This window comes from Urocitellus parryii, chromosome 3 (assembly GCF_045843805.1).
Source record: "Urocitellus parryii isolate mUroPar1 chromosome 3, mUroPar1.hap1, whole genome shotgun sequence".
Taxonomy (NCBI): Eukaryota; Metazoa; Chordata; class Mammalia; order Rodentia; family Sciuridae; genus Urocitellus; species Urocitellus parryii.
The window spans coordinates 87005898-87024851 of NC_135533.1; the positions used below are offsets into that span (position 1 = coordinate 87005898).

At 39.8% G+C, this 18954-nt stretch overlaps 1 protein-coding gene across 7 annotated transcripts in view; it reads left to right on the forward strand.

The window, feature by feature from the left end:
* Positions 1-18954, forward strand: part of Chn2 (chimerin 2) — a 300787-nt gene that overhangs the window by 270410 nt on the left and 11423 nt on the right. For 5 of the 7 annotated variants that reach the window (XM_077796763.1, XM_077796765.1, XM_077796767.1 and 2 more), the window contains 2 exons: positions 13754-13838; positions 18120-18293. In XM_077796763.1, the coding sequence (XP_077652889.1) occupies positions 13754-13838; positions 18120-18293 (259 nt within the window). The remainder of the gene's footprint in view (positions 1-13753; positions 13839-18119; positions 18294-18954) is intronic. The other 2 variants (XM_077796766.1, XM_077796769.1) reach the window with 1 other exon arrangement.

Consider the following 18954-nt stretch of genomic DNA (forward strand, 5'->3'; position numbering starts at 1 on the left):
ATCAAAGTCTCCACTGTCTGCTTGGAATTTCTGTTTTAAACCTTAATTTTACACTAGCTGTTTCTTTATGTTGACTTCTAATAGATTTTATTCTGAAACTTTCTTGATTTATAATTTACATTCTTATTTGAGGATATTGGGTAAAGGGCATAGAGTTAGTGTTCAATAAAAATAATAAATAATCACATTTTCATGTTTATCAGGCCTTGCTCTCTCCTTTCTGGACCCCTCTGAGATGTGCAACTGCCAGTAGAATTAATTCCTCACCCCATAACAAGACTTTTTTTGCCCCTGTCAGGTCTGACCCATATAAATTCCTCTTTCTTACTCTATCCAGGAACTTTGTCAAGAGGAATGAACAGAAGCCCCAACAGACTGGGAATCTGTGCTCCATCCTATCAGAAAGCTCCCAGCCACTGTCCCTGACTACACACACATAGCTACTGTGCCTGTTTTCAAGCAAACAGGAAAAGCCAGAATCAAGTCAGAACTAAAACTTTTGGAATCAAATTACAGTGATGCCTCACATCATGCAATGATTATGTACTTTTTCAACCTTGTAGGCTGATGCAATTCTTGCTCATTTAAAGCCAGAATTTTCTAATGTTATTCACACCTGTTTGGCATGAAGAGGTATTTATTTAAAGAATGGCAAAAATAACAGTCTCCACCCTAAAATGAAAATTATTTATCAAGAGAAAATCACTGTAATTTAACTCAATTTATGTTTTTAATTAAATGTAACTTTTAAAATTCTATTTTTTTTGTTGTTTTTTTTTGTATTTCTCAACTTTATTTTTTTTTTATTGGTCGTTCATAACATTACATAGTTCTTAATACATCATATTACACGGTTTGATTCAAGTGGGTTATGAACTCCCGCTTTTACCCCGTATACAGATTGCTGTATCACATCAGTTACCCTTCCATTGATTGACATATTGCCTTTCTAGTGTCTGATGTATTCTGCTGTCTGTCCTATTCTCTACTATCCCCCCTCCCCTCCCCTCCCCTCCCCTCCCCTTTTCTCTCTCTACCCCTTCTACTGTAAATCATTTCTTCCATTTGTATTATATTGTCTTACCCCTCCTTTCCTCTTATATGTCATTTTGTACAACCCTGAGGATCGCCTTCCATTTCCATGCAATTTCCCTTCTCACTCCCTTTCCCTCCCACCTCTCATCCCTATTTAATGTAAATCTTCTTCTCAAGCTCTTCGTCCCTACCCTGTCCTTGTTTACTCCCCTTATATCAAAGGAGTCATTTGGTATTTGTTTTTTAAAGATTGACTAGCTTCACTTAGCATAATCTGCTCTAATGCCATCCATTTCCCTCCAAATTCTATGATTTTGTCATTTTTTAATGCAGAGTAATACTCCATAGTGTATAAATGCCATATTTTTTTTATCCATTCATCTATTGAAGGGCATCTAGGCTGGTTCCACAGTCTTGCTATCGTGAATTGAGCTGCTATGAACATCGATGTAGCAGTGTCCCTGTAGCATGCTCTTGTTAGGGCTTTAGGGATGCGGGGAAAAGGGCACTCTTGTTCATTGCTGGTGGGACTGCAAATTGGTGCAGCCAATTTGGAAAGCAGTATGGAGATTTCTCGGAAAGCTGGGAATGGAACCACCATTTGACCCAGCTATTCCCCTTCTCGGTCTATTCCCTAAAATTCTATTTCTTATTGATGCATTATAATTATACACAATAGTGGGATTCATTAAGCCCTATTCATACAAGCACATAACATCATTTGCTCAGTCTCATATCCTAGTACCTTCCCTTTTCCTCCTCCTCCCTGCCCCTGATCTGCTTGCTCTACTCTACCTATCCCCCTTCCATTATTATTATTATTATTATTATTATTATTATTATTATTATTATTATTATTATTTTGGTACTAGGAACTGAACCCAGGGATGCTTAACCACTGAACCATATCCGCATCCCCTTTTAAATTTAGAGACAGGGTCTTGCAGAGATGCTTAGGGTTGCTAAGGCTGGCTTTGAACTTATCCTCCTGCCTCAGCCTCCCAAGCCACTGGGATGACAGGCATGTGCCACTGCACCTGGCCTATTATTTTGTTTTAATTAGTGTGTTATAATTATATAAGTATGGCATATTTGTATGGACTTAGCTCATTTTATATTATGTAGTTGACTGGAAGAGGCACTCACATGTAACTGGCATAATCTTTCTTCCTTTTTTTATTTTTATTTTTTTTGTGTGTGTGTGATGCTGGGGATCGAACCCAGGCCCTCACATATGCTTGACAAGTGCTCTACCACTGAACCACACCCCCAGCACTCCAGAATAGTCTCTCCAATAACACTTTGTGGCTGAATTCTAAAACTCAAACCCCAGAGCCCCCAGTATCTGGATGGCCAACCTTCCCTCCCACATTTAGAACATGGCGAGGTTGTCATAGGTGGCTTCAGCACTCCTGGCCACAATATGATCTTTGGCAAAGAACTTGGTTCCCTTGGCCTCAACTTCCTCGTCTGTAAAATGGAAATGTTGTGAGGTTTAAGGAATACCTCTAAAGCACTTATGATCTCCTGGTCCTTGTAGTAAGTATTCATTTGTTGATAACCTCTATCATTATTTTATTATTCTTCTATTTGTGTCTCTCAATTGTGCCTTTTGTTTAGTGTTCCCTGTCTCTGTATTTCTCACTCTTTACCCTCATACCCCTCTTTCTTCATCATCTCTTTCTTCCTCTCTTGCAAAAAGATGTAATAGAAAATGAAATAAAGTCTGATGATTTCTTTGAATGTATTTTATCATATAACCAGTCCTGGTTTATGTTCCTCATTTATTTATAAAGTAGACAAATGATCTAGATTTTTTAGATTTAGATATCATGCATATTTTTCCCCAGTTCTTAAGAAGTCTTTATATCTCTGAGGTTTCTTAATTTTCCTGCACTTTTATAACAAATGACCAGAATCTCAGAGGCTTAAAAAACCACAAAAATTTATTTTCTCACAGTTTTGGAGAAACCAAGGCATGGGCAGGGCTGGTCCCTTCTGGAGTCTCTGAGACAATCTCCTGCCTCTTTCCTACCTTGCGGTTGTTGGGAGGCCTTGCAGGTCCTTTGGCTTCTAGGTACGTCCCTGCAGTCTCTCTCTCTCACCATCTTTGTCTCATCTAGTTCTCTATGCACCTCTGCAGGTCTGACTCGTATAAGATCATTGGATTTAGTGCCTACCCCAATCCAGCATGATCTCATCTTAATTGTATCTTCAATTGCCTTGTTTCCAAAGGCCACATTCACAGTGACCCAGGGTTAAGACTTGACCGTACCTTTCTGGGGGTTGTGCACCATTCATTACAAAACTATTATTTTCAGGAACCTTCAATAGAAGGGATCTCCAGCTTCATCCTAAAGGTTACATCATTGGTGCTATAAGTAAAAATTCAAAATTTCATTGAGGGTTTTCATGACACTAGAAATTTAATTGCTATTAAATGTCAACTCCTTGGTCTAGGTGCCACTACTAATTTCTGTGACCTGGGGGAAGTTTTCATTGATTTTTCTTATCCATGCTTTAACACTCTGACAGAAAGTGATAAAAGTTTAGTCATTCCTGATCTCTTATCTTTACTAAGCATTTCTTCATGAAAAGGATTATGGTAAGGGCATAAAAATCTTTAAAATAACTTGTGACTTTTCCTAGATGGTGGTAAATTGTAAGTGTCAATTTACTGTAACTGATTCATATTCAGAGTATATATTTTATAATCAAAGCTATGATTAGCTATTGCTTCACATTAATATTTGTGGTTAGGCAGGACTGGCTACATAATTAGTGGGGCCCAGTTCGAAATGAAATTGTGGGTCCTGTGTTAAAATATTATTAGGAATTTCAAGACAGTGACAGCAGAGCATTTGACCAAGTCTGGGCCCTTCTCAGTGCAGGGTCCTGTCCAGCTACTCAGAGTACACTCCTGAGACTCCTGTCCTGCGGTTACATGTGGAGAACAGGAGTCGAAGAAATCAGTTTCCAGGAGAATTCAAAGACTGGGATGCTCCATGTTGCAGTATCCTGTGGAGGGAGCAGGGCAATTGCTTTTCTATCCTTAACCAAGCAGGCTCCCGGAGGAAGTGGGAAGTCAGCACAGCCCTGAATTAAAAAACAAACAAACAAACAAACAAACTTGAGTTACACAGAAGGAATAAAGAACATTCTAGACAGTGCAAACAACATGAGTGAAAGCCTGGAGTCATAAATGAGCCAGGAGTGAGCTAGGGAGGCTACCCAGAGGCAAAGGGGCCCCTGCACAGTTTGTTTATCAGTCGGGCAGAAGCTGAGGACTCCGCAGGTGCCCTCATAGGCCTCAGAGCTGGTCCCTCCCCACCCAGCCTGTCCCCAGGATCTGCATCACTCTGCTTTACTCTCCCTTCCACCCAGGGACATCCAGGACATCCCTCTCTCCTCCCCACGTAGAATAGGGACGGAGAATGGAAAGTTCTCAAGGTCAAGAGGAACCTCCCTACACTCACCTCATCTGTGTGCCCTTCCCCATTGGTCCCTCTTCCCCCACCACCAACTCCACATTCCCTTACTTTTCTCCACAGCACTGGTCACTGGCTGATGTACACATTTACTTGTTGTCCTGCCTTCCCCTGGTCAGATGGAAACTCCCCCAGAGAGAAGGATTTCTGTCTGGTTCCTGACTGCAGAAGCTCCTATGACGATCAGAGCCCAGCCTCAGCCGACTGGCTCCACATAGGCAAAGCTCATGACCCTGTCTACGCAAAAGTGCAGCTTTAGAGCCTCCTTCCTCACTCCCCACCCCAGTGAGCCCCCATTTGTGGCTTGTGTGCTGCATTCACTTATGTTCATTGCACTTGTAGGTAGCAGGCCCTTGCCAAGGTCATCAGACTGGACTGTAGGCAGACAGATGCCATTAGGAAGGGCTAGGCCAGCTGTTGCCCCCCCCCATTTGGCTAAGGACATGAGTGTACAGTGCTACCCAGTGTTTTATAGTGAAGGCCATGTGTCCCAGTTTACTCCTATTGCCCCGTGTCCTGTGTGGTGACTCTCAGAAGTGTCCTTATCAGGACATAAGTGAAATAATTTCCTTACTCACCCTTTTCTGTCCCCTATTCTGCTAGCAGCGTCCTTCTCCCCTGGGGCACACCCTATCTTGTGTGCTCTTATAGCATACTCCCCCTGATGCCCACCTTTCCATAATATTCCTGGGGGCCAGACTAGAAGTTCACGATGCTGAGAATGTGTCACAGTGTGCTGCTAATGCACCTGTCCAGCATATGGCTGTTCAGCTACCCAATTTGGGTTTTATGGCTCATTTTTCATTTCTATGCCTATTATTGGTTTTTGCATTTTTTTTTCAATTGAAAGCAGGGCCTCACACATACTAAGCCAGCACTCTACCACAGGACCATAACCCCAGCCACAATCTTGGCATTCTTATCAGTATAGTGGCTGCTTGCTTGGGGCAAGCCATTTTTCCTCCCTGCTCACATTCATCTTTTCTTCTTCCTCCTTGACTTCATAAAAAGGTGCTAGCCCATCGTTCCCACTTGCATTCTCATTGGCACTCCTGTGCACCTGGGGAGCAGAGACCAGGGAATATTGCACCTGCACATTGGCCTACCCAGAAATCAGCTTCAGAAAGGGTTGTGGGCTCTCTTTTGTGTGCTTTGTCTAATCATCAGAAAAGGTTGTTTAGGCAGAAGTGAGTCGGAGAGGAACAACTGAAAAGAAAGGCAGAATTAGTCACCTTGGATATGGAATGAGTGACTCCAAGTGAGACTTGAATACATAGGCTCAGAAATGGTCTTTATGAGGGAAATGTGGCTCTTGCTCCTAAGTGCTATGAAGAGGAGTTGTTTTTATCTACACTCTACTTTGGTCCGGCTCCACCACTATAATTATTAGAAACCCTATTTTCAAGTAATAGAACCCCTGGAAACTCTTCAGTTAAAAGGAGGTTATTACACAGGAGGGGCTCACAGAGCTCCAGGGACGACCACTAAGCAGAGGAAGAAATGTAAACTCCTCCTTCTCTCCTTCTCCCTCTGCTTTCCCTCCTCCTCACCCTCTCTATCTTCCTCCTTCCCTCCCTTTCTCACCATTTCAGAAATTTTCTATGGTCATCTGTCTCTGTTGCTTTGGGGACCTGTGGTGAGGTAGAACATCATGGCAGGAGCATGTTGTGGAGCGAAATTGATCATTTCCTGGCAGCTGGGAAACAGAGAGCTTGGGGCCCCAATATTCCCTTCAAGGGCATGCCCCCAGTGACCCACTTCTCTCTAACTAAGTCCCACCAACTCCCAATAGCACCATCACAGGGACCCAAGTCTTTAACACATGAGCTTCTGGGGGATATTTAAGATCCAAACCCATGACAGTGCATGTTTAGCTTAAAAAGAGCGTGTTCATGAAAATGACAGCTTAATTCATCTGTTTTAAATCTGTTGGGTTCAGCAGAATGCCTGTATCCAGGAACTGCATTGACAGCAGGGATTTCAAGCATGTGCAGAAAGGGTTTTTGGAGAAGGGTCTCACATAGGCAATGGTGTGCTCTGCCTGCCAGGACCTGACTCAGAGCTTCTCTTTGACCTCCTTGGTTTGTCTGTACATACATGTTAGGACACTGTCATCACTATCCTTGTAAACTCCTTTACAAATTAACAGAGCCCAGTGGAAGAGAAAAGGCTTTGTTGTAAGCCCTGCTGGGACGCCTGGCTTAGGCCACACATATAGGGACATGACTTGGCCAAGCTACTCACAGATGCCAATCATCTACTAAAGAGTCTGACTCTTATCAAGTGCTTAGCTCTTATTAATTTTGTATAGAGTTTGTTTTGATCCAAAGAACACATAATTTAAAGGGACTAGTCTAAATGAGTAAATGCATGTTTCTGGAATTTTCAGCCCGGAGAAATATAGGTTTTATGTTTTGCTGGGGGTGTGGGTGAGGGTGGGGCAAGCACCAGTGGTCACTGCACACATCAGTCAGGTATTTTGGCAGGTTCTCAGGAAAGGAAACCATTTCACCACTCATTCCTTTACTCAACAAATACAGACTTCAGGCTGATATGTATCATGTGCAAGAAAGACAGTGACGATGAAAGAATAGGACTCTCACAGACAAGGATCATATCCACTCTACCCACCCCGGAACATTTGCAATGTCTGGAGACATTTGTTTTATTCTCACACTGAGGGTGTACCAGTGGCAACTAGGAGAGGATGGGGATACAGCTAAACATCCCATAATGCCAAGGACAGCCCCCACCACAAAGAGTTAGTCAGTCCCATATCAATAGCACTGAGGTTGAGAAGCCCTGCCACACCCAGTGGGGAGCCACAGAAGGTTTATGAACAGGCTGTCTCAAAAGAATGTGGGTGCCAAAATCCTCATGAACTTGAGAGGAAATTAGATAATGAGAATATCTCACTTTATGCAATGAGGAGAGTCCCAAAAAGCTTTGCAGCAATTAATGTTTGAGAAATTCAATCCCATTTTTTAATTTTGATGAAGCTTTATTTGTTATAATTGATTTGACCCATTCATGCATCTTTACCAGCAGCTAGGACACCACCCGCTTTATATTTTCTATGTCAATTAGTGGAGCGCTGCACTTTAGACCAATTTGCTGAGCACTTTGTTAAAGGAGCTCCAGAAGGGTTGTCCTGATCTGGGACCATGAATCTTCAGTCTCCCAGAGAATACAGCTGGGCTGATGAGCTTGTAGCTGGGAAACTCCTTACAGAGTTGGTCCAAAGTAGTTTTGTCAAACAAGATGAGGTTATTGAGCTCATCACAAACTTGCCTTTGGACCACATCCTGAATCCTACTTTAAGTGCACTGTAGTAGCTGCTGACAGATGAATCCAGGGATCTGTGGTGCTGGGGTTGAGAACCTCACCTCAGAACCCAGGCTCCCCTGCAGCATCTACTCAGCGGGCCTCTGGAGGGGATTGCAGATTTCTCTATGGCACTCTCTGTTGCTGTATTCTTCTATCTGAAAAGGTTCACTTCAAGGTCAGTCTTCCATCTGATCTTTCAAGAGGGGAAAGTCCAGAGTTTAATTTAATTTCTCACATGAGTTAAATGTCACATGATTACAGGCACTACAGTAAATTATATATTCCTTGGCTGAAATCTAGAGACTTTCAAATCTCTAGATTTGACTGAGGATAAGCTACCAATGCTCCCTGCCCTCACTTAACACTGGGCAAAAGCTGGACTAGACCCTCAGATCTACCTCGAGGCCCCTCATTTACACAGAAAGCAAACAGGAAAAACTTGCCTTTGGTCCAAAAGAGCGTTTTTTGAAGCAAAGCAAAATAATCAAGTTCTTATTTTTTCCCCTCCAGGTACTGGGGATTGAACCCACAGGTGCTTTGCCATTGAGCTACACCCCCAACCCATTTTATAATTGTCTCAATAAACACACACACACACACACACACACACACACACACACACACACATATTTTGAGACAGGGTTTTGCTAAGGATCCTCAAACTTCGAATCCTTCCTGTCTCAGTCTCCCTAGGTAGCAGAAATACAAGTGTGTGTAACCATGCCCAACTTATGTTCCCCTTTTTAATTTAAATAATAAAAATGCAAATGCCTGCTTAGTTCCCATTTTTAATAAAAATGATACTAATGGCAGTACGGTTCTATTCTATACCAGTGAATATCAATCAAGGTTACTATGTCACCTCCAGGGGACATTTGGCAATGTCTGCAGATATTTGTGGTTTGTCCCCACTGAGGTTTGCTACTGGTATCTAGCAAGTAAGGGCCAGGGATGCTGCACAACATCCCACAATGCACAAGATAGCTGCCCCGCCCCAACAAAGAATTTTCAAGCCCCAAATGGTAACAAGGTTGATAAACCCCAATATAGACTGATGAGAAAAAGTAAATCTTCTCAACTGCAGCACATGATAAATACCACTGTCTTACAACTAGATCCTGAGCCAAGCTAATTGTACATTTGAGAGATGTTTACACCAGTCCACTAAAACATATTTGTTATAAAATCACTAGAGAATACTGCCTTCCAGATTGAGCAGATGTGAGACAAATAACATCCTGTTCATTTAATAAGGGCCAAACCAGGGGCTACTTGCTACACACGCCTGGGATTTTTCTTGACGGTTCTGCTGGCTCAGTTTTTATTAAGCGGCAATTCCTGGGTCATTTATAAAACATGCCTTATCTCCTGTAATGCCATCTTTTTGTTTGGTGTGGTTTTTTGAATTCCAGGCAAACCATGCCCAGTAAGTCTTGGACAGACATTCTTCCTGTCTGGGGTATTTTCTTCCTGTCTAGGGTATTTTAGTTACTGCCCTAAAGTTTGCAAAATGTTCTTTCTCCAAAAAGATATTCTTGAAAATCAATAAACTGCTGAGGAATGGAAAAAGCCGATTAGTGACTTTCAAGATATGAGGCATTTTACTAAGAGAGTAGCCAAATAAGTCAACCCCAGATAAAATGGACTCTGAGAGGGCCCTCAACATTCACATGTGATCTATATTGTAGAGATTGTCTAAAAGAAAAGTGAACAATATATCAGCCATGAAAATAAACAGTACCCCGTCCCCAAAAAGGAAATTAGGCAGTGAGCCTAAAATAATGTTTAGCTAACTTCACAATCCTTCTCTGTTCCCATTCCATTTTATTTCTGTGGGACTGAGAGGGAATTGGAGTTATTTGTGAGTCCCCGATGTCTACCTGCATCTATTTGGCTGGAGAAATGAGATCAAAGGGAGTAAGGATGTCTGTTGGGAAAGGATGTGGGTAAAGATGAGCAGGGTGAATAAGCATTGATTTTGATGTTCTCTATTTTTAAAAATATTGACAAAAAGGGCAATTATAGAAAATTTGTGATTAATATATCCAGCATTTCCTGAAGCAGTTAGTAGGTCAGCTTCTTTTTTTTATCAACGTACATTTTTGTTTGTGTGCAGTGAATATTGCAGCTACCTCCTAATTTCTAAATTTCTAAATATTTCATTTCCATTTTTCCTCCAAGGCATGAGGATAGTTCCCTGAGGGTACCTTATCCACTGCAGATGTTTCAGAGAAGAGCATTGTATTGTCCGTCTTTTGCACCACCTATAAAAAAGAGTGCCTTTCACCAAAAACAAAGCCCACTGTCATTGGGTCTTGATTATGCTATTTCCTCATCTTAGAATGTTGTCCCCGAGTCATCTGCTCCCCAGTTAACTCTGTGGCTTCCCTGCCAGCTCATCGTTCCCAGTCTGGTAAACTATCCATCCTTCAAAACCCAGTACCACTTTCCCCGACTTTCTCAGAATAATTTATATTCTCTCCGTTCTTCTACCACAGGATCTCCAACATGCTCTATTGTCACTGACATAATTGTTCAAGTTGCCTCTTTATTCTTGTAGATAATGAGATCCTTAAGTGCAGGGAGTTCTTGCTCCTCTGATCTCTTTCAACTTCACCTGGTTGAAAGAGACCTAGTAATAGGGCCCGTGTCAAAAAGCATCAGCATGTGAGTATCAACTAAATGAGGGAATAATGAGGCAATGGAAAGGTGCCTAGAGGATGAAATAGGAAATAATTCATCTCTCTGACATCCTTCCCCCACTAATTTAAAAGCTTTTTCTGAGATATATCAAGTCTCCATTTATGAGTGACTTGGTCTCATGTACCACTGATACTAAATGTATTGTACCAAACATGCTGGAGTTGAGCAACCTATTGTTATTTATTTGTTATTATACAGGAATATAGTGTCAATGCTATTGTACATATTGAAGCTTGACTTGTAGTCAGCTTATGTAAATGTTCCAGGTGTTTTTAAAGAGTGTGTACTCTTTGGTTGCATATGAAGTCTCTTTCCTATTTGATTTTGGATTTGTCAGTTTCTCCTTGGAAACCAATCTTTGTTTTATGTTTTTTGAGATCATGTTGCCACATCCATATGAATTAAGTTAATATATCTTTCTGATTTTAAAATCTCATTGTGATTCATCTTTATCACTAATAGTGATATATATATGATATATATATATATATATATATATATATATATATATATAGTCTATTTTGGGTTTCTATTGGCTAGCATTTACTAGGTATGTTTTTTTTTACTTCCTACATTTCTCTCATATTAATTTTGAGAGTGTTTCTTACAAAGATTTTTTTAAAGGATCTAAAAATGTATCTTTGATAAGTTTGAGTCATTTATATTTATTGTGACTAGAAAACTATAAGGATTTTAAAAATATTTTCACTCTGCTTTTTTATTGCTTCTTTTTCTTATTTCCTGCTTTTAATTGGCTTGATCAAATCTAGTTTTTTTCCCTTATGTGTTTTTAAAAATTTATGCATTCTATTTCACTCTTTTTGGGTATACTAAATTTTTAAAAATATGCATAAATGATTTAAAATATCCTTTGGTTTACAAGTAGTTCTTCTAACATCCCCGGTTGTAAGGACCTTGGGAAGCTTTAACTTCCCTCATCCTCTTTAATCTTCACATCATTTTTCATTGTTTATAAGTCCCCTAAAATTAGTCATTGTTATTGTTTTATGCAGGATTAGACTAACCCATAGTCACTTTTTTTTCTTTTTTGCTCACCATTACTTCTTGAATCCTGCTCCTTCTTGGGTTGCATTTGCTCTTCATGGAGCATATGTATGGAGTATGGAGTATGTCTTTGTATGAGGATCCGTGGGTGGAAACTCTTGCCATTTGTCTGAAAATAGCTTTATTTTACCTTTCTCTTGGATGATAATAATCTGGATGTAAAGATTGGACTGCCAAGCGAGCTTTAGTGGGGCATGTTTATAATCCCAGCCCCTTGGGAGGCAGAGGCAGGAAGATATGGAATTTGAGGCCAATCTTGACAACACGGCAAGATCCTTTCTCAAAATAAATAAATAAAAAGTTTGGTGTGCAATATTCTTCTCTGATCACTTCTATGAAGTGTTTCCATAATCATTAACCTCTTCTTGCTGAGGAAAAGTCTGCATTCACCCTAATTGCTGTCCTTTTTCAGGTTTTCCTTGTTTTTTAGTATCCTGGGTAATACTGGGCCCTTCTTTGCCTCTTTGGCAGTAGCCACATCTTTTTTCCCCCACAATCATTTATGTACAATTTTTTAGTTATATTTCCATTATATTTAATTGATCTTGCAATCTCAGCAATTTATTAATAACCAACTTTGCCACCAACTTTCAACAAGATGTTTTTACTGATGGGTGCTTTTAGTACCAGGTTCAATCTCTGTGGGTCTCTGAGTGAATCATGGCATTTGACCTATGTGAAGTGCTCCCGGGATGAGTTCTCCACATTCCTACAAGGAGTACTCTGTCATGTTCTACTCTTTCTAGAACAAGCCTCCATTTAAATGACATACAACTTTGAGAGATGTTTTTCACATTTTTCAGAAAGAAAACATATAAATCAATTTACATGTGATTAGCTGAACTACCAAAAGATAACTATAATTTAATTTTATCGCATAGAAACCATGATCATAGTTGCTTTTTTAAAATTTATTAACTATTGTCTTTGCTGCTTTTACTTCTCTGTGAGTTCCATTAGGAGAAAACCAGGTTTGTTTTCCTCGCCACTTTATGTACACCCTAGTATGTATATCTAGTATGCATGAATGAATGAAGAAGTCATGGGGTGCTGTTTTATCTTAAGCTGTGCTCTGATGAACATCTTCCCAAATTGTGACCATACTTGTAGTCCTGATTTTTTTTTCATTAACAGGCTGTATATAGATCTCCCAGTCTGTTAAAAAAAAAAAAAGTCTTCATTTCTTTTGTTAAATAAGGTTTTAAACTTTCAAAAGCCTAAAAAAAAAATCAGAACCTTTTCATATAAATTTGTATACCGCCAATATACTGCAGTGGTTCTTGGCTTACCAGGGCCACATTTGCTCTGCTCTGAAGTTCTTTAGTGCCAGAGAACAACTATTTATTTTATTTTGTTTGGTTTTTGTTTTAACTCATGGCTTAATATATGATCCTGTTACAAGAGGACCTGTACCTGATTAGTCAGAGATAAGACCATCCTTACTTTGTGATATGTGGAATATTTAACAACTGGCTGAGCACCAAACAATGAGAACAGCACTTTGGCCAACCAGGAGGGACTTTCAGCTTACCCACCTGAAAGGCACAGAAAGCCCTGCTGAGTATAGACCTCTGGGGGATGTAATTCCATGGGTCCTGTTGGTAGCCTGTATTTTCAGCCAACTCCTGCACTTTATTTTTTTTTTTTAATGCCTTTTTTTGGAAGTGGCTTGAAGCCTTGGAAACTTTTAATTATCCCATAATCATGTCTTATTTATACCTGGCTGAATACTCTACAGATGGATGGAACAACTTCAGTCAAAAGGGCACAGTAATTGAGTTCTGCCTTCCAGAACTTGCTGAGCTAAATGCAGGTTGTAGCCACTGACTCAGGCTATCTTGGGCTCTACACACAGTGCCTTGTTCTGGGTGATGGCATGGCTCTGTAATCTCACTGTTTCTCCACATTCCTTTCTGATTGAGGCATGGTGGATTAGTGGAAGGTTTCAAAAATCAAAGCCTATCTCTACTTTCTCCAGATCCATTTGCAACTGTTCCTCACTAGAAAGAAAAGGGCAGTGGGGATGGCTCCTGCTGAGACCGCTGTTTCTTAACTTCACCCATGCATTTAACACAGGAGACTACCGCCTCCAGATACCTGAATTTGTTGACACTTTTCTTCTCTTTGGAACACAGGTCCACACATTCCGAGGCCCACACTGGTGTGAATACTGTGCAAATTTCATGTGGGGGCTCATCGCCCAAGGAGTCCGGTGCTCAGGTAGACATGGAATTTTGTTTCTCCATTTTCCATCAGGAAATGTGCAGCTATGTTGAGTTAGCAGTTCTCCAGAGCTGGAGACTCTACCTAGATGAACTAAAAAAGTCTGGCTTCCAGGAGGGTTCAAGGCCTCTCTGTACTCAATAGGGAGACTGTTCTTAAGAGTTTGCAAAAATTAAAAGGAATATCTCATGTTTATGCAAGAAAGAAAAAAAAAAACCCTAACAAGTATACTTCCTTAAGACTTAGGTAGACCTCCCCAATAGACAGTAGTCCTAAAAAGAAAAAAAAATTCAATGAAATTTTATAAATAGAAAAGCAATACTTGTTTCCCATCCCATCTTACTATAAAAGGCAAGACATAAAACGTATTTGCTACAGGCACCAGGTTAAACATTTTCTATTTATCATGTCATTTAGCCTCACCACAGACCTTAGGGAAGATGCAATTATCTACCATTAAATGAAAAAGGAAATGGAGTCTTAGAGCTCATTCTTAATTGCCTCTGGCCACATGGTGAGTGGTGGAACATTGATTCAAAGGCAGCCAGATTCCAAAGCCCAGGTTCAGTATTTTTCTGTCATCAGATCAACAGTGAAACCACTTACCTTAATTTGATATCATATATTTTCAAAGTAGTTTGAAACCCTGGGTGTTTTTCCACTTGGAATTGAAGGCTGAAAGGGTACCACACACCTTATTAAGCTTCATTGAACAAAATGGCATAAGGTGGCCAAATTAATGTGTGAACTAGGCTTCCTAATTCATCCTACCATGATTTTTCTGACTATGGGGTTTCCACTAACTTCATGACTGATTTCCTTCTCGCTAGGGTATGATTTTTTTAAATAATTCATATGAAATATTTAAAATCAAAGCAACTAATGACACTAGACTAAGGTGATCTTCTTTCCCATATTTCCTATTTTGGTTCTGAGGATCAGGCAACCCCGGTTTTCCCCTTTGCCCGTAAAAGGACTTCTCAGCAAGTGGAATGGTGGCTGCCAGGGACTTCGAAGGGGGCACAGGATATTGTTTGGGAGGCATAGAGTTTTGGTTTTGCAAGATGAAAAAGCCCTGGAGACTGATGGCAGTCACCCCTGTAGACAGCGGGAGGGTTCAAGTGGTTCACATGTATGTTGGAGAATTCTGCAGACCCATAGCAGATCCCTTAGGCATGTGGCAAACCAGAGGTGGCCTCTCCAGAAACGTTCAGATACCTGGATGAACACCAAAAATTGCCTTGCCAGGAGTCACGACATAGCTCCTGGTCGAACCGCTGAGTCTGGTGGTAGAATATCTGAATTACTCATTAATTCGGCTTATCCCGCTGATAGCTATGAAAAAAAATGTCCCTCATTGCTGGTATTATCCAATTGCAGCAGGAAATTGGTCCAAAGTCAATATTATGAAAATGAAACTCTGAACTTCACATGAGCTGTGATCAGCAGCTTTTTTTTTTTTTTTAGTTTTAGTTTTAGATGGACACAATATCTTTATTTTATATTTACGTGGTGCTGAGGATCGAACCCAGTGCCTCGTGTATGCTACATGAGCTCTACCACTGAGCCACATCCCCAGCCCGATCAGCAGCTTTTTGGGGGATACAATGATTTATTTTTTTTTCTTAATAAAAACACAGTCTCAAACTATATTGTTAACTCCCTCCATTGGCTATTTTTTGACCTTTTATGTCCACTGAGGATTAGGAAGGCTGAAAACAGCATTAAAGGTTAAGAATAGCCATCATGCCCTCAGTTCTCCTTATTTTAAATATTTTTATTTGTGCACAACCAGAAAAATGAAAAATTGTGCCCATTTGTGTACTATGAACTGAAATGCATTCTACTGTCCTATGCAACCAATTAGAATAAATAAATAAAACAAAATAAATAAATATTTTTAATTACCTGGGCCTTATTTGCAACACATGAAAATTCTACTAGTTTATAAAAGCTAAATATTTTAATATTTCTTATAAAATATGTTCATTTTAATAAAATATTAGTATTAAACTCTACATAGATAGACATGAAATTGCTTCAAATCTTAAGATGAAGTTTATAAGAAAATTAGAATTACTATATGATCCTGCAATTCCACACCTTGACTGATACCCAAAACAACTGACAGCCAGATCTTCAACAGATGTTTGCGCATCCATGTTTGCAGTAGGGGATGATAGAAGCCACCCAGGTGTCCATTAATGGGTGGATGGATAAACAAAAGGTGACATGGACATACAAGGAATGGAATTTCATTCATTCTTAAAAAGGAAGGCAATCCCAGCACTCATGGATCCTGAGGGCAAAGGCTAAAGAGACCCAGATGTTGTTGTCTTCCAGGTAGGTAGGACTCTTATCTCTCCCTGCTGTGAGCGAATCAGGGTATATCTTCAAAAAAAGGAAGAAACTCTTGATGCATTCTACATACAGCATGATGTGTTTAGAGGACAACATGCTAGATGAAATAAGGCAATTGTGAAATTATAAATACAGTATGATTCTATTCACATCAGGCTCCTGGAGTAGTCAAGTTTATAGAGTCAGCAAGTGGAATGGTGGCTGCCAGGGACTTCGAAGGGGGCACAGGATATTGTTTGGGAGGCATAGAGTTTTGGTTTTGCAAGATGAAAAAGGCCTGGAGACTGATGGCAGTAATGGTAGTACAGTAAAATATACTTAGAAATGGTTAAAATGGTAAATTTCATGTAATGCATTTTTTACCATAATCTAACAAGAAATTTTAAATGAATTGTAAGACATAGTGAAAATTACTAATGAGTAGCTGGATAGGCCATATATTTTCTATTACTATAAACACTATTTATTTTATTTGACTTAATATTTACATAATACATACAATGGTCATACTTAAAGTGTTCAGACAATATGCTGAGCACATTCTAGTAATTTAATTGATGCTTCTGATCACCTTAAGAGGCAGATGCGGTTATGATCCCTATTTTCTGAAAGTGGATCCCAACAAGAAAACCAGACTGTTCTATTTAGTCCAGGTAGCCAAAATTTACATTCACTAAATAGATCTATCAAAATATTATTGAATTTTGTTTAAGCTTTGCTGAATTTCTCATGTTAATAAAACTAAGATGGATTCAAACTGGTGACCATAGACAGAGGTCTCAGCAAGAAAACATTACTGAAAAATGACTTTGAAGTTATTACTGATGATTTCAGAGAAGTTAGATCCTCTGAAATCCTGGATATGGTTAAGTGTTTTTTATAAAACATGTGACTATAATATTTATTACTTTGGGGCATGGTGGATTTGTGGAGGACTTCAAAAATCAAAGCCTATCTCTACTTTCTCCAGAAAGTATGTGTATATGTGTGTGTGTGTGTGTTTTGTATATAAAAATGTTATTCTTTATAACCAGGAAAAACAAGACTTTGATTCAACCACAAGTCAACTGTGAACAACTTTAGCATTAAATTTTTATTTTCCAGAAAGTAGTCTATGTGCTTCTTTACTGTCAGAGAACTTCCATCAGTGGATACCAACTGCTAACAAGGCTTTTAATGTGTTCATTGAACTTAAAAGCACCTTTGCAGCTTGGGATCTTGATAGGAGCTTTATAAGTAATTACTCTAATCATCACATTTCATGGCATTGTTATAAACACTCAGGTAGCGCCCCTGGTGTGCAGTTAGACACTGTTTCCACACACAGGTGTCAGAATAAGGCAGGTAGAAGGGGAAGTGGCCTCCCCAACCTGCCCAGCAGGAAGGAAGGGATTGGGAGGGAACTCTGGGCAAAGATCCAGGAAAGGCAAAGAGAGTTTCAATGGTAATGGGTGCCCCAAACCAAAGACAGTAACTCTGTCTTCCTCAAAAGGAGCATCCAGGACTTAAGGAAACAACCCAGCATAAGTCCTAGTGCCCTTTATGAGCCATTACCAGCTTTGAAAACCCAAAACTCAAAAGCCCAATGTGAACCCAAAAAATCCAAGTCCAGAGAGAAAAACTGTACATAAGCAGCCTAATTACCTAAACTATCTCATCAAGGTGTTCTCTTCTTATGGTCCAGCAACAGAGAAATCTTAATGAGAAAAATGCAGAGTTTTCATCAGAGTTTTGTGAATTAAGATGAATCTCATACTTCCTCTTCTAGTAGAGACTCTCACTTCTAAATGAGATGGATGTTGCAGAGGAATACATCAAACCCTTGGGTGTGGATGTTACTATTTGGGGCAGTGTATAATTTGTGTTGGGCATTGACAAAAGGACCAACCAAGACTAATGTGGCTTCTTTGTTTTCAGACTGTGGATTGAATGTGCACAAGCAGTGTTCCAAGCATGTGCCCAATGACTGCCAACCCGATCTCAAGAGGATCAAGAAAGTGTACTGTTGTGACCTCACCACACTCGTAAAGGCTCACAACACACAGAGGCCCATGGTGGTTGACATATGCATTCGGGAAATTGAAGCAAGAGGTTTGGAAAATACTTTTTTATGATAATACAGTGATTATATTTTTGTCAGGGAAACAGACTCACTCTACTATCATTTTTGGGAAAATGAACTAACTGCACACATACAGAAATACATACACATAGAGGATAAAATATTTCTTACCAACTCTCTCAATTTCCATTTCCTCAAGCCATGCATGAATGCCTTCAACAAATGTTTACTAAGCATCTACTATGTGCTAGAGATTAATGATCTGAAAGTCTCCATTCTTGACTTCAAGAAATTCATATTACAATGTGGAGAATCAGAAGGGCAAATACCTATTGTGGGTGTCCATATTTAAAGCACCATGGGGTCACAAAGGATGATGTTTTCATCATATTTGAAGATAATTAAGAAAGGTTATGGCAGGGAGAGTTTTGAAATAGATCTTAAAGCTGGGCATGATGGCATATGCCTGTAATCCCAGCAGCTTAGGAGGCTGAGGATCACAAGTTCCTGGATCACAAGTTCAAAGCCAGCTTAGCAACATAGTGAAACCCTGTCTAAAAATAAAAAATAAAAAGGACTGGGGATGTAGCTCAGTGGTAAAGCACCCTCGGTTCAATCTCTAGTACCAAATAAAGAGGAAAGATGAAAGGAAGGAAAGAGAGGAGAGAGGGAGGGAAAGATAGGGAAAGG